General features: G+C 42.0%; 1 protein-coding gene and 1 long non-coding RNA gene across 8 annotated transcripts in view; one reads left to right on the top strand and one right to left on the bottom strand.

Moving 5' to 3' along the window:
• Positions 1–1,371: 1,371 nt before the first annotated feature.
• The window catches only part of TTLL7 (tubulin tyrosine ligase like 7), a 122,253-nt gene continuing 97,672 nt past the window's right edge, over positions 1,372–25,952 (bottom strand). For 5 of the 7 annotated variants that reach the window (XM_045026213.1, XM_045026211.1, XM_045026212.1 and 2 more), the window contains 4 exons: positions 23,336–23,416; positions 14,032–14,192; positions 5,935–6,108; positions 1,372–2,134 (listed from right to left, as the gene is read on the bottom strand). In XM_045026213.1, the coding sequence (XP_044882148.1) occupies positions 2,017–2,134; positions 5,935–6,108; positions 14,032–14,192; positions 23,336–23,416 (534 nt within the window). In that variant the 3' untranslated portion in view covers positions 1,372–2,016. Of the gene's footprint in view, positions 2,135–4,661; positions 4,725–5,934; positions 6,109–14,031; positions 14,193–23,335; positions 23,417–25,952 lie in introns of those variants that run through there. The other 2 variants (XM_045026214.1, XM_045026216.1) reach the window with 2 other exon arrangements.
• Positions 19,938–25,952, top strand: part of LOC123375387 — a 33,515-nt gene continuing 27,500 nt past the window's right edge. The window contains exons 1-2 of the long non-coding RNA XR_006581427.1: positions 19,938–19,991; positions 23,989–24,112. This is a non-coding gene — a long non-coding RNA (uncharacterized LOC123375387). The remainder of the gene's footprint in view (positions 19,992–23,988; positions 24,113–25,952) is intronic.

Consider the following 25,952-nt stretch of genomic DNA (forward strand, 5'->3'; position numbering starts at 1 on the left):
TCTAGCAGACTGCCTGTATCTGATCAGCCTCCAAGTCAAATTTTAAAAGCATAATACATGTTAAAAAAAGTATCTAGGGAACAGTCATGCTATTACGAATGTTCATCCCACAGGTATGGAACTTGGACAGGCAAAAGCATAGGTGTCAAAATTCCCTATTTGGTAGGCTCTGGCCAAGGTTTCAAAAATCCATCCCAGAGAAATGTTAATGTCCCCAGTCGGTGAGCAGGAAAAGGCATGTAATGCTCTGGCAGAATGGCCATTAGGCTACCACCCTATTTATTACATTGTTTCTGGAAAATAACTACAAGAGAAATTTGTAAAACCACTTTCACCAGTGAGCGAACAGGCATTTGACACCAAACAGGAACAAGGAAGTTAACTGGTTACAAACTGGATTAATTTTTTTAAAATTACTTCTTAGGATGTACACGTATAGCAGTGGTCCCCAAACTTTTGTGGGTCGTGCCCCCTTCTCTCTGTCTGCACCCCCCTGGAACCATGGCCAGGAGCGGAGCCATGGCTAAGGGAGGGGGACACAGACAGGAGTATGGGGCCAAGGATGTGGCTGCAGCTGGGGGTCGGTCTGGGCCTGAGGATGGGGCCAAGGGCCAAGGCTGGGGCAGGGGAAAGACTGGGAGCAGGGCAATAGCCAGGCCACAGTGGGGGCTTGAAGCCAAGCCGCAACCAGATGCAGAGCTGTGCCAAGGCTGTAGACAGGATCAGGCACGGGGCCAGGAGCTGGGGCTGCGGCTGGAGCAGAGCTGCGGATGGGGCTCGGTGTCCCTCCCTCCCTGCCCCCTGTGGGAGCTGGCCCAGCCTGCCACACACCCCTTTGAATGTTCCTTGGTGCCCCACCCTAGGGGAGCACGCCCCACAGTTTGGGGAACTCTGATGTATAGGGATTAATGGGACAAATGTGGATATTGAGAGACTCTTAAAATTATGTTTCTAGATCACACCTCTGCTTCACGATCTGGCTCATGGCCATATCAAACTCTTATTGTGTCACTCAGCCAGGTGTGCAAAGCTGAATTTGAGTAACAGAAATCTAATTAATTGTATCTTCGACGATTTTCTTAGGATTTCAGCAAGTCTAGAAAATACTGTCCATTAGAGTATACATTCTACAATATATAATGCACCCTACAGTGAAAACCAAACCAAACTGTACTATTTTAAAGTTTAGAGAGGATACTGTGGCACTGCAGTAATTCTGAAAAATGTCTGCTTCATCACTTGTGCAGCAGAACAGAAGAAAATACGCATGGCTCTTTTATGAGCTGTAGGTTACTACTTGATCCCAAATGAAACTGAAAGGCACAAGACACAAGAAGATTGAAGGAAGATCTGACAGTAACTGTTACCTTCTGTTTTATTACAAGGATTCAACTAGAAGCTATTTGCCAGAACTGGTATATTTGAATATTTACCCTCTGGATTGTCTTAATTTAGACTAAAAGATACTTTATGTCCTTACTGAAAAACAACATTATTACACATACCTTGTAATTTCATAGGAGAAATACAAATATGTCTGTATATTAGATCTTGCTTTTATAATATTTTAAAATGTGCTATAGAAATGATCAGACTACTTATATTTAATTACTATTACTGTTCTACAACAGGCTTTTTATCATCTAGGAGAGAATAAACAGTATGATTTACAATAAATATATTTCAGGTTAAAAGATATTGTACCTAAATTTAACACTGTAATAGGATCTCCAAGATTAATTCCATTTTATATATTGCAGCAAAAATAACATTTCTAGTAGGAAGGAATTACTTATAAACCTAGCAAGATCTAGACATTCACATATTTGTGTAAACAACTTAACAAGGTTTAGTACATTTCCAGAAAGTCTATGCTTTTACAGTAGGATTTCAGCTAAATTTTATTTTATGTACTGTGGCAAATATATAACAGCGCTTATATTCAGCTCCCTCACAAATTTAAAGTGGAAAAACGGAATGCCATTATTTATCAAGCCTGGCACCCTTCTCTTTGTTTCACAAGTGGCTATACTTGCGTGTAAACAAAATGTTAGAGCGAGGCATTCCGGATGAGGTGCAGATAAAGTTGAAGGATGTTTTCATGATGAGCTGTGAAGGTCCTGGCAGCAAATACCTAAAAATGATTTTAAAAAAGTGGAATTTAACTGAAAAGGTTACATTCAAAGGCAAAGGAGTTAGTCATTCATGTGCCTCACATAATCTTGGTATGTCAGACTTTATGTACATTCACACATGGAGTACTGTGTGGCAGGCCTTTGCCTCAGACAACAAAGGAAATGGTTTAATAAATAAATATTTATTTATTTATTATTACAACCTATAGACACCCAGAGCAAAACTGCAGCCTACATTGGGTCATATATTTTTGCCACTGATTTCTTAATGGTAAAGATGTTAAATGCTTGCAATAGCCAGCCCTTTGGGGGGGGCGGGGAAGAAGACCAGTCACTTATCCAAAGCTATTTCTAACCTGTCACCCAAGGATCTCAATTAGAATAGTATTATTTTTCCCAGATTAAAAATGGGTTAAAAACTGAGACCTAAAGAGATGAACTGACCTGTAAAAAGTGAAACAGTAATTCAGTGGCAAAGACAGGCAAAAAAAATACATGGAGTTTTGAATCCCAGTTTTCTGCTCTAATCATTTGACTATCCCTAGCTGTTTTAAATATTGGCATGCCATCACCACTATCCAAGTAATGCAAACACCCCAGATTTCTTCAATCTACTAATTCATCATTAATCAGTGGCTCAGTTATTTTTTTAAAATCAGATTAGCTAAGGATTTATTTCAGACAACATTACAAACATTCATTCATCATCAGTTGCTTAATATTCATTTTTAAATCTGTTTCTTATTACCAGTCCTTATAATTAATTGGAGGACTCATTAGATTAGCACAAAAAAACTATACAAAACATCCACATTAAATCAAAATTTCATGAGTGATGCGCAATGCCCAAACAGATTACATGTATTGTTTAAAAAGTGTAGCATCATTCTAGGGAATCATTTTGATTAATGATGAGCAAGTGCATTGAAAGAGTTCTGAGGATTAATCCTACTAATCTCAGGGAAAGGGGCAACGTCATGACTGTTGATAGGAAACATCTGCTCTGTGAGAAACTGTAAATGTTTGGTTTGTTTAAGCCCTGAGGAAGGCCATTATTGCCAAAGGCTAATCAATTTGCTACAAACAAAGGGTCTGATCTTAGGGGAGGCTAAGCACCTTTTGTACGGAGGTGCTCAGTATCTCATAGGATTTGGGAGCAAGAACATCTGAGCAGTTCTGATGAAGTATGAGATGTGACATCTATGCTTGTCTGGAGAAGTTTAAGGATCTAACCAGCAGGGGCAAGGGGGATTGACCACATTCCTTCAAGTTTCTTTTAGAAGTGAATTTTGTTAGGATTCAAAAGGCCAGAGGCTTTTTTTAAAAAAAGCTTGTGTTATGAGATTTGAGTATCCTGACTGGAAAAGAAGTCTGGCTGTGTTTTCACAGCATTTTTACTTTTATTTTGAAGGTTTGTGAAGAAAACATCATTGATCATTTACCTTGGTATTTCCAGTAATGTCTGATAACAGAGCTGTGGAACCACTGAACTGTACAGTGAAAATTATTTTTGAAATATGTTTAACAATTTTTGAGCTTGTCCTATGCAATAAAGTTAAAATAATGACTGGTTTTCCATCAGGAACAGTATCACTGGGAATCAGACATACAGTAATGTGTAAAGCGCCAAATACGTACAAACAGCCAATTGCAACTGGAGATGAATCTGACAAAGCTGCCAAAAAAGTGCATATAAACGTAGCCTGAAAATAGTTTCCCTCTCAAGAAAGCCCAACAGAGCTATACAAATGAAACTTTACAAAGTTATGGGGAAAAAAAAGGAAGCTTTAAATCACTCTCTGCCCATATTCTGCAGTTTACAGGGTCTTACTCATACTATATCACAGTAACAGTCAACAAAATTATTATTAGCAGTGAAAATCCTTTAATATAATTTCCTTGATAGTTTAAAAATACAAACCCAGGTGCAACGTGAAATTGTGTAGTGGTTACTCTTAAGGGAAATAATGTCACTGTTACCTTGTACATATTAGGGCTGGCTGGACAAATAAAAGCAAACCCAGCTGATATAAAAGGGTTTCTTTCCCATAAAGAAAATAGGAAGCCCCTTCTTTAGGCAGAACATATTGGTTAGTGTAGCCATAATATAAATGTAATGTTTTTTAAGATAAATGCAGACTGGTTGTAGCTTTTAATGAAAGTTATCCTGACAGCTATGCTGCTACAGATACAAAATAGTAACTTTTACTTTTATAACTGCTATGCACTTATCTAAAACAGAGGGCCAGATTCTGCTCATATTTGAAATCCATAATTACACTTCCATTGGGACTTCAGTAGAGTCACAGAAAATGGCCAAAGCAGGCCTGTTAGCTAGGCAATACACTAGAGTGATTTGATTGGTCTGAACAGGTATGGCTGATTTTTTATTGAAAAAAATGACCTCCTGTATTAATATTGGCAGTAAGAATTACTTTGTTTCATCTTTTTTGATTTTACCACTCTACTGTTATAAGCTCATTTATATATGAATACTGCATATGGTTCATTTTGTGGCTAAATTACCTCTACTTTTGCTGTGAACAATCAACTTCTGTTTCCAGCTGGTATTAAATTATGTTAGAGCCCCTGAAACATTCACATGACAATAGCAGAAAGTTTAATATATCAAATAACTAGTTAAAGACATATTGCTTATGCAATTAAGTCATACAGTAGGTTTAACTGATAATATATATTGAGTTTATTTTCTACAGGACATTCTATATGTAGTAGCTATTTTAATAAACACTGCCCTTGCAGAGAACTGCATGACTTTTAAAATGAACAAACCATTTGTAAATTTATGCACTGAATGATCCAAATTACTAGGGTAAGAGAAGCATTCAGAACATAAATCTTTAATTCTGCATTTCAGGACCATTACATCACAGATCACTGGCTCCCCACTCCTAGTGATGTTTCAGTAAGAGTCAGCATGCTGACGATATTATAACTCTGCTGAAGAACTGACCCGGCCCATGGAGAGTCACGTAAGTGCCAAAATATATTTTTTTACTATATTGTGCTGTTTTGCAAGGTTTTAACAAAATGTTTGTACCCTTTGGGAAATATAATAAGAAAAACTTTTATGTCTGCAGTTTTTTAGAAGTCAACTTTGCAAAACTGTGCAACACAGTAAGTCAGATGGCACTTACCTGACCATGGCCTGGAGCTATGCTCCTGTGGTATTCCACTGTGGTTGCGAAGCCAGCAGAGTAATACATGTTAGGGCACTCCTAGGAATGCAAACCAGGAATCAATTACTCTGAGGAATCTGAGAAAAGGAAGAAAGGCAAGTTTCAATTCAGTTAAGTACAGAATGCCTTTCTTACCCTGGCTATTGGGGCATTAAGCAAACAAAACTTTTAATAAGTTAGTTTCAAATAAAATGAGTATGGTAAATCTCCTCTTAACCCAGCAAGGATCATTTCTGTTGCATTCACTACCACACTATAGAAATCATAATGACAGGAAGTAGGGCTGGAAGGAAATGCTCATCCTTTATGTTGCAGACAGTGAACTAGTTCTTGTTGCTTTTTCCTAGGCCTAGAGCAGTGGTTCTCTACCTGTTTACCATTGTGGGCTGCATATACAGCTCTCTCTGTGTTATATGGGCCACATCCACACAATATATACACACACTTGTATGGCCCTGAGGAGGTCACATGGGCCATAGCTGTATGTAGCTTGGGCCACAGGTTGAGACCACTAGCCTAGAGGGAAGTATACGCATATAATTTAAAATCTGATCATACATTCCAATATGTCTCATAATTAGAAATATGAAAGTATATACCTTGTATCATCCCAGTCAGGGCTAATTCCAGTAAGAGATCCTCTTGAATCTGCTGAATATTTGTAAGCCACCAGCAGGCAGTGTTTACAAAGCTGTACTATTCGTTGACAACACTGGAGTTGTTCAGGAGTCACCAACTCTGTCCTTTTACTGAATATGGTCTCCCAAGAACTTCTGTTGGCATGGAAACAGACATGACCTCATGTTTTCTGTTACAAATGGCAATCTAAAAGCTTTACTACTGCACATCAGATTTAGTAGTGGAGGAGTATGAGAAATAAAGTGTGACCTTACCTGTTTACAGGAAAGGCCTATGCTATTTAACATATATACAGACAGATGGTGGGAATATAAAATACAAATTAAGAAGTTAATCTTCATATTACAAAATGATCACAACCCATTTTTCATTCGGTATGTCCCCTGAAGCATTTATAGGGCCATTGTTTAGGTTTAGCACATAAAGATTTACTGCCATGTAATTTTCAATGGTGTTCTACATCATGAGACACACGAAATACTGATTTATTTTTAACAAGCTACTATCTGAATAGTCTCTGATGCCAAAGTAATTATATAGCCTGCTAATACTTCATTAATTAGTCATATTCAGGAGTCCATGATATTAAGCATGAAGAGAATAACAAATGATACATATGACAGTCGAATATAAATATTCAAAATACTGTGCTCTGTTTCACATTTCCAAAAAATAGATAAATGGAAGCATTTCATATTTCATTTCTCTACCAGAACTATTCAAAAAGTCATGGGGAGGGAGTTTCTCAGTCTAGACAATTTGAACATTAGCACATTGCTCTAACTGGGTAGGGGAGTCTGCTCTTTATCAAGTCAGAGAAGTATAATTAAAACTTTCAGTTTGTGTCTGGTAAATTTTTCCATCTGAAATAACAACACACTTGGTACTTTTGGTTCCATTAACATTTTATTTCCAAAATGGTTTAGTCCTTCAGCTTTTCAGTGCACAGAATTTTAAGGCTACCACACTAGTCTAACTAGGTGCATTTCACTACAGTAAGGAGGAATTAGTCCTGTGCACAGTATGTGTGTTTATTCACAACTTACTATATGAATATGACATGAATATTCATACATGAATACTATATGAATATTCAGATATGAATACAGAGAACTATATGGGTGTCCAAAGGCAAAATTTGTACTTGAAACCCCTTTCCCTATAAAAAAATGAAAGCCCTGTATAATGGCTTAGATGGCTGGCAAGCTTGGGTTTGATTTTTTTTTTAAATGAAACAATCATTTCATACAGTGTGTGTGGGGGGGGGAGGGGGAGACAGGTGTGAGGGGAGGGTTCCTTGCATCCCTCCTCCAGGTTCTAAGCATCCAGAGTGAAATCTTGGCCTCACTGATGTCAATGATAGTTTTTTTTCCCCAAAAACATCAATGGAGCCAGGATTTTATCCTCCACATAGCGGTTTTGAATAGGAGTCATAAAACAGGATGTCTGATTGGGCTTAGTGAGAATTCAGGGCTGATGCTATATCAGTGCATGAACAGGAAATGTGACAAGTAAAATCTGAGGTAACTTTGGGTATATCTAGTTAACTTTTGGCATGGCACACCACCATGGAAAGGGGATACAGGAAGACAACAAGGGAAGGCCATGCTGGAGTATGCAATATTCTAAATCATGTGTGAGCCTTTATTTGAAACTTGATTTTTAATCAAACTGGTACTATCATTTTTCTAGTACTCCTTTTGATTTTGTGCAGGTAATTAAAGCAAATGTATCATTAATTAATTAGATATGTCTAGATTATACCATACAGATACCATATATTAATACACAAGTGTTTTTTTGTGCATCTGTTAAAGTCATTCTACACCTAATATAACTAACACAAAACCTAAACAGCAAGAGAATGACGAGTTAAAACTACTAACAATAAATATCCTCTATTCCTCGCCCAGAGACACACACTTTACCACTAGCCCAACCACCATACACCACAAAGAATGCACCACAACTTTAACTCTGCCTTAGTAGGGAAACCAGCATCTTCTTCCCCAAATTCCATCTGCCCACCTCTACCACAAACACACCAAACTTCGCTCCCCCAGTGTCCCTACTATTCACTTCTGCAAAACTGCACACACCCTACAGGGCAGAGTTAAGGCTCCAGCATGTTCTTTTTAGGGTATGGCGACTTGGCTAGTGGTAAAGTAGGACTCTGGCTGGAGAAAATAGAGGCTATGTACTGCTGATAGCCATAACTTTCTATTTCCTTGCTTTGTAGGTTCTGTATTAGGTATATTGCATGTAGAGGAACCTTAACACCCCATAGTGACACTCCCTCCCCCAAGTGTTCGTGTATATTAGTTTCCTAGGTTTTTTTAAAAAAGGCTGTTTGATAAAGCAATAACTCATTTAACAAGGAACAGGAATTTTGTCAAAGAGTTCAGCTTGACTCCTGAGCCATAGGGTTGCCAACTTCAGTTTGATGAATTCCCAGAGATTTTTATCACATGACATAATCTTCAATTAAAGATTAATCTTTAATTCTAGGAGACTCCAGGACAATCCTGGAGGGTTGACAACCCTACTGATCCAGCTGGGCTCTCTGAAAAAGGCACTGTTCTGTGTGAAAGGAACTGTTGCTACATCAAAGATCCTGCTCTTCACTGAATTGTTCAGTGGGCTCCAGAGCTGTGTTCCTGAATCAGTTGAACAGGAGAGCTGATCAACTTGTGAACAAAAAACATTTTTGTAGAAAAATGTCTGATTTCTGAAAATAAAAATCATCACAAATTGAGGCTTCCAAAACATTATTAAATATTAAAAATATGAAAAAGCAATATTAAAAGCACGAGGTTTACATACATCTTGTGTAAAGCAATGCTAACTGTAATACTATATAACACTAAAAATTAAGGGATTATTGAATCAGAAGTCCAAAAAATCATTTGGGGGCATGAAGTGAGAGTCCCCACATCTCTAAGTGGCTACATAAAGGAAGTAAATTAAGACTGGGGACCTTTTCTATTACACTGACCCAAGTCCATTAAACTGTAGGTATGTGCATCTGTCCAATGCAACAGTGCCACAGAGTTTTCTCTAGAGGTACCATCTTCAGCACCACCTTCAAATGAGTTCCTCATGCTTTGAAGCAAGGTTACTTTGCACCAGAAGTTTATAGCAGGCTCCAATGCACTGGGGAGTGAGGATGCGTCGTGTAATGCACATACATAACACATCTCTTAGAACAACAGTTATGAGAAGGTGACTTTTTTCCTTCCTTGAGTGCTCACATATGTCCATTACACTGTAGGTAACTCCTGTGCTGATAACCCAGGCTGCAGGGCTTGGAGTCTTATTGGAAGAGGTACTGTAGGACCACTTTACCTACATTACCATATTCCCTTGACACTACTGTCATAGTGGCTGATGAATGTATGAATGGAAGACCATGTCCCTGCCCTGCAGATGTCCATAATTGGGACATGTGCCACAAATGCTGCTGAGGTTGCACCTGCTCTGGTTGAGTGTGCTGTGAGTTTATCAGAAGCATTACCACTTTGGCAGTATAACACATCATGATGCAGTGGTAATCCATGTAGTGAGTCTAAGATATGATTGGCTGATCTCTCACATATGCCTGTATAAGAAACAAAAGAATGTGAAGAAGCTCAAAAGGGCTTTGTCCTATCCGGGCAAAAAAACCAGTGCTCGACAGACATCCAGGGTGTGGAGCCTTCACTTGTCCTTATAAGTATGAGGTATTGGGAAGTAAACTGACAGATAAAAATCCGATATCACCTTTAAGAGAAACTTAGGGCATGATCTATGCTGAACTTTGTCCTTGTAGATGACTGTGTATGGCAGATCAGTGACCAGTGCATTCAGTTCTCCCATCCTTCTAGCAGAGCTGATGGCCTCTAAGAAAGCTACTTTCACTGAAAGGTATAGAAGCGAGTATGATGATGAAGCCTCAACAGGAGGATCCACAAGAGCAGACAACACCAAATTCAAATCCCAAGAAGGCACTGGGTGCCTGGTAGGTGGAAACTATCTAGACCTTTCAGGAATCTGGTTGTGATAGGGTGAGTGAAAATAGTCTTATGTATGCAAGGTTGAAACACTGAGATGGCCACCAGATACACCCTAATGGAGCTGTGGGCTAGACCTGATTCTTTAAAGTGTAAAAGATAGGCTAAGATTCAAGCAATTCTGTTTTGAGGTAGAGATTCATTGTGGGAGGCCTCCCAGACAGACAAACACATCCACTTACACAGGTAGGCAGATCTCATGGAAGGTTTTCTGATGTTAAGGAGCACTTTCTGGACTGCCACTGAGCAATGTGCCTCCTCTGCACTCAACCACTTATGAACCACACCATGAGGTGCAGCGCCTGGCCACAGCTCTGCATTATATGGTCTCTAGTTATCGATAACAGCAAAGGTTCCCAAGTGGACAGTTTGTGGAAGTCTGAATCCCAGATTTGTCTCAACCAGACTGAAGCTATAAGGATAATAGAATCATAGAAGTGTAGGATTGGAAGGGACCTCAGTAGGTCATCTTGTCCAGTTCCTGCACTCAAGGCAGGACTAAGTAATAACTAGACCATTCCTGACAGGAGAATGTCTAACCTCTTCTTAAAAACCTCCAATCATTCTATCATGAACTTGCATGAGCATGAGAATGACCCTGGCAATGAGGGCTGACTGAGATCTCAATCTGCACTGTGGACACAGTACTGGAGGAAGCATGGCTGGCTTCCTAGCTGCCATACTATGCGGAGTGGAGGAGCAGATACTGGCTCTGGAGAGAAGGCAGGGGCTAGTACCAAACCCAAAGCTGGTGGCCCAGACTAGAGTGATCCAATGCCAATGAGCTTGGCAGCTGCACCAGGGCCAGACAAAGGTCTTCAGCCTGAAGCAAGGCATGGTCATGATAGGCACAACAAGTTCCTGACTGTGGCATAGGCCTCCAGCATAGTTAGAAGGGACATGGGCTGCTGTCTTGCAGTATTCAGAGAAAACTGCTGTGTTGCAGCTGAAGAGGTAGCCAGTCTCAATGGTCTCTGGGAGGGCACCAGAATCAACAGCTCAACACTGTCTATATGAGCCAGTACTGGGTAGTGACAAGCCAAATGCCTCACTCTGATCGACCTTCAGTGGAGGAGTCCCATACTCTGGACCTCAAAGAGCCCCATGCAGACTTCTTCTTGTGTTTCTGGAGACCTGACCTACTCTGAGGTTCCGGTGCTTGAAAAAGATAGTCCTGTTGATGAGGATCTCCTCCTGCTAATGTCTGTGGGAAAGATAGCGGAGCACTTTGGGAAAGAGCCACCAAAGAAATTCCCTTGGATGATTGAGCGGGATCTGATGCCAGTGTAAAGGCAGCCTCCAGAAAGATGTAACAGAGACGCTCCTCCCTCACCTTCTTTGTCATGGTTTTGAAACCATGACAAGGGAGCACTTGTCTGTAACGTGACCCTCATTCCAAGCACTTCAGACAGTGTGAATGACGGTCACTCATAGACATAGGCTCTCTGCAGTGCATGCAAGGTTTGAACCCTGGGGACCTTAGTATAGGCTCCCCTGCCCCCAAACGCCCTCAAGACTGCAAAAATAAAAAATAAAAATTCTGAAATAAAATTAATAAAATATTTTAAAAATAATGACGTGGAAAAAGCTACCACTAGGTACAATGCTAAGGTTTTGATCACACACCTACAGTGTAATGGACATATGCAAGCACTTAAAGAATCAATCTTATTATGGGTCAGATCCTCAGCTGGTATAAATTGACATCAAACCATTAAAGTCAATTGAAATCAATGGAGCTATGCCAATTTATGCCAGCAGAGGATCTCTCACTCTCTGAGACTGTTGCTTTTAATAATCTATTTTTTCCATCTCCCTTTTTCCTGTCATTGTGTTGAATACAGGTAAGGTTTCTTATTACATTTGCAAATGTAGTGCATGCATTCCCTACAAGTGACAAATGAGTTATTTCCTTTTGTACATATGAAACCCATCATCATAATGTGTATATTTGTTGAAGCTCATTTTCAATAAATCTTTTTTCAATCCTCTTTTGCAAGCTAATCAAAAACATCCCATTAGTCACCTCACTCTATATATTTACAAAGAAACGTATATCGTATATATTTGTACATACATTTTTCCCCATAAGGAAGACTATAAAAAGGATCTTTGACATATTTTGTTATATACATAGGCTCTAATCCTGCAGACCTTTCCTCACATGAATAGTCCCCTTGACTTCAACTGCATGAGCATAAGGGGCTGGGGAATGGGCTGATTTAATTTAAAAAATATGGCATCTTGTTTTCCAGTAAGCATCCTTAATTTTCAAGCAAAAAAACCCAACTCGTTTCCTTACCTATTAGTGCCACAATTTCATACTTTTCACACACTTACATTCTCATAATTGTTTCAGATATGTAATGAAGAGCAAATATCGTCCAACTCAGAAATTCTGCTGTATTTCTAAACCATATATAAATAAATGTATAAAATGTCAGCAGGACTCTTTACTTTATTCTCCTTTTCTTTACTCTAGGAATCAAACAGATAGGGCCATGATTTTTGTCAGTGGCCAACTCACATTTAGATTAAGTCACTGTGACTCTCTGTACCTCAAAGTAGCACTCGAGAATCCCATATTCACCATGGTGATATAATTATGATATGTTTTGTAAGTATACCTTGTGAGGTATTATTTTAAAAGTCTTGATCTGTTGAACATGAATATCCGGTTGGATTGTATGTGCTATCATTGTATGTGAAGTTATGAAGTATTGCTATCTCTGTTACTGAAATATGTTGTGAGGTTGGGAACACCCACAACCAGCCTTTCAGTTACAACAAAATAGTAGCCAGCAATAACCAGACAGCATTAATGGCTTATCAACACCCATCAATAAAAGAATCCACTATCCCCGAGATTCCTTAGAAAAGATATGTTTGCAATGGAGACTGCTTTGACCAATGGTGACTGCCTGATCCCCTCCTCACAGCAAGGATTTTTCCAGCAAACTGGAAGAAAGTATAAAAGAGGGGAAGTGAATTCATGACTTGGCCTCTCTCCCACCACATCTCAATACCTGGAAGCACATCTGCAAGACAAAGAATTTGAACTGGAGGGTTTGATCACAGGCTATAAAAGGATCCAGTCTATGTATTGAAACTGTAACCACCTGCACCATCTGTCAGGGTGAGAAAAGCTATTTGATTCAATGCTTGCTTAGATTAAAAGTTTAGGATTTAGAATGTGTGCTTCTGTTTTTATTTCTTAAAGTAACTATTTCTGACCTTTATGCCTATCACTTATAATCACTTAAAATCGATCTTTCTGTAATTAATAAATCTATTTTATATTTTACCTAAGACAGCGTGTTTTGGTTGAAGTGCTCAGGAAATCTCAACTCAGATTATCAAGGGCTGTTGCATGGCCACTACCCTTTTGTCAGAGTGGCCAACTAAGTATAAGGAGCTTACACCGGCCAGTCTTCTGACCAGTGCCACCGAGTACAGTCCTGAGGTGCAAGGCTGCAGCTTCTCTATTGATAGTTCATGAGTGGCTGGGAGAAGCATTCATGTAACTTAGTTGGGTGTGTCCCTGCCTGTGGATGTCTGCATAAGTGCAATAGCTTTGTAATGTGAGGGAATCCCCATGCTGGTGGGTTTTGGAGGCTTGATGGTCCCCTAATCCAGATAGCACCCCAGGGACCCTGTCACAGTCACTTAAGTAGTTGGCCTGATTTTCAAAAGTGCTGAGCCAGAAGGGTCTCTCAGTGAGAGAAATCAATGGGAGCTGCAAGATGCTCAGCATTCTTGAAAAATCAAATCATTTACTTTAAATGCCTTCAGATGGATCTAAGATCCTAACTGTATGGGCCCATTATTGAAATGCTTGTCCTATGTTAATAGGTAATTACATGGTATGTTTTTGATTAATGGTTTTAAAAACAGTTCTATTTGTTACAATAATTTCTTGAATGAAAGTAAACATTAAACTATGCTAGCTCTAACTATAGCTGTGAAATTATTAAAAGGATTACACAATAATAAATATATTGGGCCTACCCTGAATTACAGAAACAGTTCCACAAGCCTTGGCCATGGCTCCAGAGTAAGCGATTAAACACACGGTTAAAAATACGGTATAAATGTAAACATTCAACGTCAGAAACCCTCCAGACACGTTGCAGAACAGCACGAACACTTGTCCTCACTATGTCCAAAACCTAGAAAAGAATATTTCAAGCAAATCAAAGCATTTAAAAAATCCAGGCATATATGACAAAATCTCAAAACCAAACATCTGTCCTTTCATTACACAGAAAAAATGGTAAGAGATAATTATCATATAGCATCATCACGTCTAAATTTCAACAAGCTGCTTCATTTACTAACTCTGTTATGGCATCATTTTCCATCAAAACCATTTTGCAAAAACAAAACAAGTTTTCATATTTATTGCATTAGTATCTCTCCCCTCACCTTTTCCAGTACTAGCAAGTAAAAAAGATTGTTAAAACAAGTAAAAAGAGAGAGACTGACAGACAGACAGACAGACACACACAGAGCTGATAAGGAGCCTTGTGATTAAGACCATCTTAAGCAATACTGAATACTTTAAAATTGGTTACCATGTTTAGAATACCCTCTACTTCATAAAAGAATAATCCTGAGAGGAGCTGAGCACCCACAGTCTACACCAGAGGTTGGCAACCTTTCAGAAGTGGTGTGCTCTAATTTAAGGTTTCACGTGCCAGTAATACATTTTAACATTTTTAGAAGGCCTCTTATATAGAACTAAACTATTGTTGTATGTAAAGTAAATAAGGTTTTTAAAATGTTTAAGAAGCTTCATTTAAAATTAAATTAAAATGCAGAGCCTCCCGGAGTGGTGGCGAGGACCCAGGCAGTGTGAGTGCCACTGAAAATAAGCTTGGGTGCCGCCTTTGGCACACATGCCATAGGTTGCCTACCCCTGGGCTACAATGACTTCAGTGTGTGTTGCAGGTGCTTAGCCCTGCTCAGAATCAAACCATAAGACACTAGTAAGACTGCCTTTTATGCAGGAAATAGTATGTCATAACATTGAAGAAAAATCAGCATTAAGAGACATTTGAAAAGAAATGCTTTTAAAAATGTAATATATTGTTAATCTGAATACTGTTTGTGGGGAGAAAGAAGAAAATTGGACATTTTTGTACAGTGTATAAGTTGGTCTCTCTGTCTAGTATACATCTTACCTCGATGTCTCATGTGTTTTTCTTCCATGCATACATACACCAGTAGACTATGGAGTAGGAAGTAGCTTATTAGAACATGATGTCCACATCTGCTCTCCGATACACTTGTGTAACTCCCATTGAATTAAACGGGAGTTGTGTGTGGATATATTGGTGCAGAATTGCAACACAGAATGTGGGCTAAATCATGGCTATTAGATACTGCCTGTAACATGTTTTCTGAGAACGTATGTGTGATTTAAGTAGTATATAGGCCAGTGGTGGGCAACCTACGGCCCACGGGCCTCATGTGGCCCATCAGGGTAATCTGATTGTGGACCGTGAGACATGTTGCTGATGTTGACCGTCCGCAGGCATGGCTCCTGCAGCTCCCAGTAGCCGCGGTTCGCCGGTCCTGTGGGAGCTGCGGGAAGCAGCAGTCAGCACGTCCCTGCATCCCACCACTTCCTGCAGCTCCCATTGGCTGGGAATGGCAAAGCGTGGCCACTGGGAACGGCGGGCGGCCGTGCCTGCAGACAGTCCACATCAGCAAGAAGTGAGCTTTAGCTCACGAAAGCTCATGCTAAAATATATTTGTTAGTCTTTAAGGTGCCACAAGTACTCCTGGTTTTTTTGCACATCAGCAAAATGTCTCACGGCCCACAATCAGATTACCCTGAAGGGCTGCATGCAGCCTGTGGACCACAGGTTGCCCACCACTGATATAGGCCTTGTGCTGAACAGAGGCAAATTTCACCCAAAAAGCATATTGCAGTTCATCAGACCCCAAAATGCCTACAGCATCACACAGAATAAAGCCTGTTAAAGTGGTTTTCTGAAAGGAGATGCCCCCAGTGCTCAGCAAGTAAGATGGTATCCAAACCCTAAGATTCCTGACCAGGGAGTGACCAAGCAGAGAATTTAGCCATGGTAAGATGAGCTTTGTCTTTTTACTACACCAATGACCATTGCTATTGAAGAGTCTTCTGGTCTCAGGCACATGGAGTGCATGTAGACTCACACTGAATACTTCTAGGGAGCAGCACCCAAATAAGAACTTCCAGGCATTGCACCAGGGCACAGCCATTTAGCTGCAACTACGTTAATTTCCCTGTGCAGAATGCGAATGCCCTCTTCTTTCTTTTCTTTTACACTAACACAACAAATCATTTAGATGTAACAGAACAAGGAGGTGAATAAACTGAGCAGTCAAAGACAGAGAGTGTGCCAGCAGTGAAAACAGCAGAAATTGTGCAAGCTGAGGTAATACAGCTGCTAAATGATCCTTGCAACACATCACTGATTGATGTTAGAGATTATGGCTATGTACAGGTGTTTGTATTTATCCAGAGCAAGGGTGGAGAAATCATTAAGAAGATATATCTGTTGGGGATAGACATTCTGAAAACCTAGCATATCTGGCGGATATTTCCTTCCCGTATTCTGGAATTTCCTAGCAATCCCAGAGTGCATGCCAGATAGTCCGAGTTTCTGTTCTAAAACTTCATAAAATTGCAGAGCTGCTTTTGAACTACATACTTATACTTTCAGAAATATTCTCTAACACTTGTTCTTTTTTGGCTTTATACCCCCACCCCCCATCCCCACCCTGCTAGAATATAAAACACTCTGCTCTCGGATCCACTAAAGCTTTGTACTCATATGTCACATTTGGAAATCCTTAGCTGCAATGTCAATCTCCAAGGTAAACCATTTGTATAACTACTTCCCTAAGAATACCTATCTGCTTGAAGGGGATGAGGTTAAAAAGGTGCAGAAACGTAGGGCAAATCACTTCCCTGCTGCCAAAATATCAAGAGCTCACCAATGCTTCAGGTAGTATTAGTCTCCTAAGTCATCAAAGGTGTCTTCACATGAAGAAAGAAATCCATGTTTTCAGTACTGCATTTTATATTAATGACCGAGTGTCTTATCCTGACATACTTTACATGCCCCGGGTGCCACACAAGCATCAGTCAAAGAAAGCACAGGACCCACTAGCATGCTTTTTAAAACACCGGTTACAGGGGACGAACCAGCTGGAGTGATAAAGCCACAGCTAACATTAAACCGGATGGCTGCATCTCTTATAGTTGAAGAAGAAGAAAAAACCCAGGGGCAATTGAAAACTGTGTGGTCAATGAAATAGTATTCCCAGTCTGAGATACCTGTTAACATATTGGAGTGATGACACCATATCAAATCTAAGCACCCCCTTCACCCCACAAGAGGGGGTGTGCCCTCTGCCAGTGTTTCCCTTCATGGAGATTCCTTCCCTTTTTAGGGATAACCTTGTTGGGGTAGATGAAAGAGAATCCCCAAGATTCCGTGCAGAGGACCCACATCTCTGCTGCTGCTCTGACTTCCAGCAGATTTCCCCTCCCCCTACTCCTAGCAGCATAGGTCAAAAGATCTATGCCCCAATAGTCCCCAACCTTTTCCGTGTGGCGGGTGCCGGACCGAGGACTATGGCCGCCAGACAAGCAGCCGCCAAACTGCAACCGAGAAGCAGCAACGTTAAGAAGCATCGCCGCCAAAATGCCGCAGAAAAGCAGTGTCATCAAGAGGTGTCGCCGCCGAATTGCTGCCAAAAATTTGACAGCTGCTTATCCGGTGGCCAGTAGGCGGGCACACATAGATGCCCTGGCGGGAGCTAGGGCACTTACAGGCACTGCACTGGGGACCCCTGATCTATGCTATCAAGGGCTCTTCCTAGCTACAGTTGCCCTGGGAACCCTGACCTTCCCCCGCAAAAGGGATCTCCGCTTCAGAGAAGACTGCAAAGTTTGGGGTCTGGGTTCCATTATCCTCCCTTCAGTGAAATGTACAGGAAAAAGATAATGTGCAATCTTGTCACGACCAGGTCATACGCGGCCAGACCTAGTAGTCAGAGCCAGAGTCCTGCAGTTATGAGACAGGAGTCGGCTAGGTTGGGATACAGGGAGATCAGAAGCAAGAGACAATCCGAAGATCAGAACCACGAGTCAGAGACCAGAGTCAGGGCAGGTGAGGATACCAGGGAGTCACGGGCAGGAAACAAATGAAGTCAGGAACCACAAGTCAGATGTCAGGAGTCAAGCCAGGTTGGAATGCCATAAAAATCAAGCAGGAGCAGGGTTAGGGTTGCCAACTTTCTGATTGCAGAAAACCGAACATCTTTGTCCCGCCTGCTGCCCCTCCCTCACCCCTTCTCCAAGGCCCTGCCCCCACTCACTCGATCCCCTCCCCAACCCTCGCTCACTTGCACTGGGTTGGAGTGCAGGAAGGGGTGAGGGCTCCGGGGTGAGGCCAGAAATGAGGAGTTCAGAGTGCGAGAGGAGGCTCAGGGCTGGGGATTGGATTGCGAGGGGGAGTGAGGGCTCCGGCTGGAGGTACGAGCTCTGATGCAGGGCCGAGAATGAGGGGGTTTGGAGTGCAAGAGGGGGCTCCACGCTGGAGCCAAAGGGTTCGAAGTGTGGGAGAGGGTGTAGTCTCTGGGAGGGAGTTTGGGTGTGGGACAGGGCTCAGGGCTGGGACATGGGATTGGGGTTTGGGAGGGGGTGCAGAGTGCAGGCTCCAGGCGGCGATTACCTCAGGCGGTTTCTGGAAGGGGCTGGCATGTCTGGCTCCAAGGGGGAAGGGCCAGGGACCTCCACACACTGCCCCATCTGCAGCCGCTGCCCCCACAGTTCCCATTGGCCTGGAACCACAGCCAATGGGAGCTGTGGAGCTGTCACTTTGGGCAGGGACAGCATGCAGAGCCCCCTGGCCACCTCTGCGCTCAGGAGCCAGAGAGGGGACATGCCAGCCGCCTCTGGGAGCCAGGCAGGGAGCCTGCCTTAGTCCTGCTGCACTGCTAAACGGACTCTTAATGGCGCAGTCCCTTTTTGACTGAGCGTTCCAGTCGAAAACCGGGTGCCTGGCAACCCTAAGCAGTGTGCAGGAGGCACAAGTCCCACAGTTCAGAGCAGGGTGGAGGCCAGTTGTTTGGACAACTTCCTGTTCCTGCTGCTGGGTTACATAGGGCTAGCAGGCCAATCAGCCAATTTGGGACTCCACAACTGGACCTCACACAGGGGCTGGGCTTTGTAAGTTTCAGGTAAGCTACTGCTAGCAGGCTGCAAGGTGGAGGGTTGGAGAGTGGCTGCTCCCATAAATCTTGCAGGCCCAGATTTGAGACCTGTGGGTCATGACAAATCTTCCCGCTCTTCCTATAACCCACCACTCCAACTGTGTAGATCCGCAGACCAGCAAAGAGGCCTCTGCGGGTTTGGTGAAAGATGGGGAAGAGTGCTGCTGAGGCAGCCAAGTGTCCCTACTGCAAAGGATGGAGTAGGTCTATGCACTGGATCTTGGGGTAATGACCCCCCCCAAGTGCATTACAAACATGTAAGAGATAATCATTAGCAAAGGGTACTCAGCAGAGGGACCAATAGCTGTCAAATAATAAAATAATTCAGTCTCAATCAATGGTGACTGCTACTACTACAATGCATGCACTCTATACTTTTTTTAAAAAATCTCTGCAGAAATGTGGATTTATGTTGCCACTTTATATAATTCCAAAAGACCTTTAATTAAGTTCACAGGTAACCTGCATTATCAAGTTCTCATCATGTCTTTGTCTCTATAAAGCTATACCAGTTTTATAAAACTGTATGCATAAATCTTCCATCTAATGTATGAACTTGAGGTCAAATGGTCAATTACATCACAATGGACATAAGAACGGCCGTACTGGGTCAGACCAAAGGTCCATCCAGCCCAGTATCCTGTCTACTGACAGTGGCCAATGCCAAGTGTCCCAGAGGGAGGTGAACCTAACAGGTAATGATCAAGTGATCTCTCTCCTGCAATCCATCTCCACCCTCTGACAAACAGAGGCTAGGGACACTGTTCCTTACCCATCCTGCCTAATAGCCATTAATGGACTTAACCTCCATGAATTTATCCAGTTCTCTTTTTAACATTGTTATAGTCCTAGCCTTCACAACCTCCTCAGGTAAGGAGTTCCACAAGTTGACTGTGCTGTGTGAAGAAGAACTTCCTTTTATACATTTTAAACCTGCTGCCCATTAATTTCATTTGGTGACCCCTAGTTCTTGTATTATGGGAATAAGTAATTAACTTTTCCTTATCTACTTTCTCCACATCACTCATGATTTTATATATCTCTTCATATCCCCCCTTAGTCTCTTCTTTTCCAAGCTGAAAACTCCTAGCCTCTTTAATCTCTCCTGATATGGGACCCATTCCAAACCCCTAATCATTTTAGTTGCCCTTCTCTGAACCTTTTCTAGTGCCAGCATATCTTTTTTGAGATGAGGAGACCACATCTGTATGCAGTAATCAAGATGTGGGCGTACCATGGATTTATATAAGGGCAGTAAGATATTCTCTATCTTATTCTCTATCCCCTTTTTAATGATTCTTACATCCAGTTTGCTTTTTTGACTGCCTCTGCACACTGCGTGGACGTCTTCAGAGAACTATCCACAATGACTCCAAGATCTTTTTCCTGATTCGTTTAGCTAAATTAGCCCCATCATATTGTATGTATAGTCAGAGTTATTTTTTCCAATGAGCATTACTTTACATTTATCCACATTAAATTTCATTTGCCATTTTGTTGCCCAAGCACTTAGTTTTGTGAGATCTTTTTAAAGTTCTTCACAGTCTGCTTTGGTCTTAACTATCTTAAGCAGTTTAGTATCATCTGCAAACTTTGCCACCTCACTTTTTACCTCATTTATGAATAAGTTGAATAGGATTGGTCCGAGGACTGACCCTTTGGGGAACACCATTAGTTACCCCTCTCCATTCTGAAAATTTACCCTTTATTCCTACCCTTTGTTCCCTGACTTTTAACCAGTTCTAAATCCATGAAAGGACCTTCCCTTTTATCCCCCCGGTTAGATGGACAAGTTTTCTTAATAGCAGCTTGTCTGTGCCCAGATCCAAAAAACAGCGCAGGTAGTTTAATGTAGTATTCAGCACTACAGAGATTAAAAAATTTGAACATGAGACTGCAGATTTGGTAGGGGCAATTTAAAATGTGGTTACAACATATTTCTCCTGTTCCTTTATAATGATGTTTCACCCTTCCTAAAAACAATACATATTATATATAAAGCATTTTACTCAAAGTGCTTTCCACTGTTTTCTTAAAAAAAAAAGTTGGGAAACTGAGGCACACAGCAGGTTAAGTGACTTGCAAGTTCTTTTCAAGGGCAGAAAGAGAATCCAAATCTCCTGACTCCCAGTCCAGTGATATATTGACACCATCTCACCTATTCCCAAATCAAAAATTTCAGCTATTTTAAGGAAAAGAGATACTGGTTTACAAAGCTGAGATTGACTAGAATATGTCCATTTTTTAAAAATGGAGATTAAAAATGAAGCCATTAGCACACTATAAACAATAGCAGCACCCATCTACTACTTCTGTGAACTGGAGAAAGCATTGTAGCAGGGTGGACCCCTGCTTATGCCCTGAAGGGGTTAAAATCAGCCCTGGGAAGGGAATGTGGCTGGAGAAAGCAGCTTTTAAGCTGGGCTGATTGGAAAGTGGCTGCAGCTGGGCCATGCCCCAATCAGGCCCAGCTGGCCCCTATAAGAGGCAGAGAAGCCAGAAGCCCAAGACAGTCTTGCTCTGTATTCAGAGGGAGATGGGCCTGGCTGCAGGGAGCTAGAGACAAAGTACCTGAGTGGAGCAGGGCTGGGGAAAGGCAAAGGAGCTGGGGAGCTCCAGCCTAGAAAGCCCCAGGCTGCCGCCTAGCATTGGGCTAACAGGTACTGGGGGGTTGCAGAGGGCAGCCCAGGGATAGGCCAAAGCAGCAGGTCCAAACCCTCCTTGCCAGTGATGAGTTGGCTGATACTGCAGTCTGCCCCAGGACATGGGGCTAGACAATGACTGGCAGTAGCCATACACTGAGGCAAGGTAGGGATAGAGGGTGGGGGTTCCCTGAGAGGGGAGACCCTGAGAGAAAGGGGTTACTGCCAGGGGGCAGCACCCCATGTAAAAGGGCACTGGGATCCAGGGAGGGACTCAGGGCCAGGGAACAGGCGGATCACTGGCCTGCAGAGGGCGCTCCGTGCTGGAAACCAAGCTAATTCCCCGGAGTCACCAGCAGGAGGCGCCACAGGGGTGAGTCCGACTCGTTACAAGCATGACCAGTAATACTCATCTTTTGTGGGAATAAACTATTTGGCAAAAGAAGAGGAATAATTACCAGCATTTGTAAATTCAATTGAAGATTACAACATTGTTAATCTTTGTAGCTCTACCTCCAATTCACTGCCATGTCATTAACAAGCCATCTGCTAAGGTATTACACTCAAAGGGCCAAATTCAGACACCCGATAGCTATATTCACTTTTCTTTTCGTGGATGGGAGAGGGAGTTTGCTTCATAGGCTTCTTTGTACTAGAAGTGACAATTCTCTACTGTTTACTGTTCTAACAATCATTTTTTCCACAAGCTCACATTATTGACCCTCCAGCTGCAAGACCTCTCTCTCCCCCACATGTTGACTTGCATGTGGCGGGGAGGGATAGCTCAGTGGTTTGAGCATTGGCCTGCTAAACCCAGGGTTGTGAGTTCAATCTTTGAGGGGGTCACTTAGGGATCTGGGGCAAAATCAGTACTTGGTCCTGCTAGTGAAGGCAGGGGGCTGGACTCAATGATCTTTCAAGGTCCCTTCCAGTTCTAGGAGATTGGTGTATCTCCAATTATAAAGAAACCACACCTGAGCTGTGCAAGGTATACTCCAAATAACACCTGGCACTATGCATACAATTCCACACTAAGATACTAAAAAATGGATACCCAAAATTAGGCACCTCAATCCATATGTAGGATCCTCAACGAGTAACCATATTCTCAAGAATGGTGCACAAACAACTCCTACTGAACAATTACCTAATTTTAAACACCTGGTTTTGGAAATCTTATCCAATGGCCAGATTCTGACATTAGTTACACTGGTATAAATATGAACTAACACCATTAGCTGCAATGGAATTATTCTGTATATACAGTGGTGTCACTGACATAAGAACACACACGGTGGCCCATATTCTGACATCTCAAACTCTTCCATGGCAGTCACTTCTAAGTGCATGTTCACTACTTAATAGTATTTTCAAAGGTTGAAGTGTGCATCACTCACCTTTCGTTGCTTAACAGAGTCCAGTTTTATTAGCCAATATGAAGCCACATTTGTTTTATGGTATTTCCAATTATCCATAATCTGAATTAGTTGAAAAACAAAAGATAAAAACAAACATCTATAAAGAGTGGAATCTAACATTTCCAGCAAAAATATTACATTGGTAAAATACTTTAATTGTTTAAAAAACAATCCCAGCATTTTCTGTAAAAAATAATTAATTCTCTGTAAGAAATGGAAGAGTGTCTGCAAATTTAGGAAAAGAGGTAATGACTTTGAGCCAGATCCTGACCCCGTTCTACCTGATCATGCTATTCTAGCTGTGCAAGCAAAAGCACGGGGGTGGGCACAGAGTTCAATATTATAGAACCATTGTTTATTCTAGTAAATATGCAGCTTTGTGCTTCACATAGGTCATTAGATGTACCTTTAAAATACCCTTCCTAATAATCATACAAAATGTATTTTTATTTTTCCTGGTTACATCTAAATATTAATGAACTATTAACATATCTTTTTAATTTCTTGCTATTCTGCACCTTTGGCTGTATTCCAGATCAGTATCTATTAACAATTTTGCCTCAAAGCCATCTAACACACCATCACTTTGTTATCTGACCTCTTCCAACCTTGAGATTCTTATTTTCCCATAGAAGTTTGCTAAGTGGCTTTACAGAGGACTTTGCAATAAGGAAGCATATTGTCATGCTTACTGTTATATCAGGACGTGCCACTCGATGGAGTACATTTTGAAGAAAATATTGAATATAAATACCGGTGAGTACATGCCATAAACAGATAGTTAAGGGTTAAGGTCTCTTTTACTTGTAAGGGTTAACAAGCTCAGTAAACCTGGCAAACATCTGACCAGAGGACCAATCGGGGACAAGATACTTTCAAACCTCGGTGGAGGAAAGCCTTTGTTTGGGTTCTTTGGTTTTGGGGGTGTTCTCTCTTGGGATTAAGAGAGGCAAGACATACATCCAGGCTCTCCCAGCTACCTGAAATATTCTCTTCTATTCAATATAGTGAGTATTAGAAAAGGCGGATTAGTCTTTTGATTGATTTCTGTATTTGCAAATGTGTGTTTTGCTGGAGAAATATTTTATTTTTGTTTGCTGTTACTGTGCTTAGGCTAGAAGGGGGGGGAGTCCCTTTAGTTTTTATAAGCTGTATACCCTGTAAGCATTTCCATCCTGATTTTAGAGAGAGAGTTTTTACTTTTCTTTCTTTAATTAAAGCTTTTCTTTTTAAGAACCTGATTGATTTCTTCCCTTGTTTGAGACCTCAGGGGATTAGTCTGACTCACCAGGAATAGGTGGGGGGGAAAAGAGGAGGGGAAAGGTGAATCCCTCTTTGTTTTAGATTCAAGGAGTGAATCAGTGTGGAGCCTCTCAAGGCAACCCAGGGAGGGGAAAGTCAGGGAGGGGAAAGCAGGGGAGAATGGTTAATTTCCCCTTGTGTTAAGATCCAAGGAGTTTGGATCTGTGTTCCCCAGGGAAAGTTTTGGGGGAACAGGAAGTGTACCAAAACACTATATTTTTTGGTTGGTGGCAGCAGTACCAGATCTAAACTAGGATTTAAGTTTAGAAGGATCCACGCAGGTCCCCATCTTTTGGACGCTAAAGTTCAAAGTGGGGAATAAACCTATGACAGTACAAGCACCACAAGCGACAGGAAAAAAAAACTGCAATCAGCGGCACTTAGGCTGCTCTACCGCCGCCACTTCATTCTTCAGCAGCGGGTCTTTCCCTCCGAGAGGGACTCGCCACTGAATTGCCACCGAAGACATGGCCCTGCCCCAGGCCCCCTGAATCCTCTGGACGGCCTTGTTGGGAACAACCGAGAGCCAGTGTGGTTCAAAGCTGGTTTAGACATTACAGGTAGATGCTTCAAAAGCATCTAAGTCACTTGGGAGCCTAAGTCCCATTGACTTTCAATAGGACTCAGGCTCCTAAATCACTGAAGTGCTTTTGGAAATTTTACCCAGTATTATCACCCAAGTCAACCAATTTCCCAGCAGCAAAGCCAGAGATTCTGCCCAGCCTATTTGACACTAGGCTCATGGCAATCATGTTATATGGATTCACTTAATGTAGAAGGCAGGTTCTTCGCTAGCTATGCTGTGCAGTCAGTGGAGGTGTTTTAAAGCAGGGGTCCCCAACCTTTTGAGGACCAGGGACCGGTCGGGAGCGCTCGTCCCGCGGCTCAGCTGGACTGCCCGCAGGCACGCCTGCGGGAGGTCCACCGGCTCCGGTTGAGCTGCCGCAGGCATGACTGCGGAGGGAGCGCTCGTCCCGCGGCTCGGGTAGACCTCCCGCAGGCACGCCTGCGGGAGGTCCACTGGGTCGGTTCGCGGCCCAGTTTCTAAGAGGCCGCGGACCGGTACCGGGCCGCGGACCGGGGGTTGGGGACCCCTGTTTTAAAGGATCCGTGTGGCTCAAAAAGTCTCTCAGGCTCACAGCCCCATTCCATAGCGTATCCAGGGAGAAAATAGGAGCCTATGAAGCTGAATTTTTGTATACTTACTCACATACACCTCAATTAGCAATTAGGAACAAAGGGAGCTCTCAAATTAGACTATAAAGGGAGCCTTTCCTATCACAGCAATTGGCAT

Source organism: Mauremys mutica, chromosome 8 (genome assembly GCF_020497125.1).
Source record: "Mauremys mutica isolate MM-2020 ecotype Southern chromosome 8, ASM2049712v1, whole genome shotgun sequence".
NCBI lineage: Eukaryota > Metazoa > Chordata > Testudines > Geoemydidae > Mauremys > Mauremys mutica.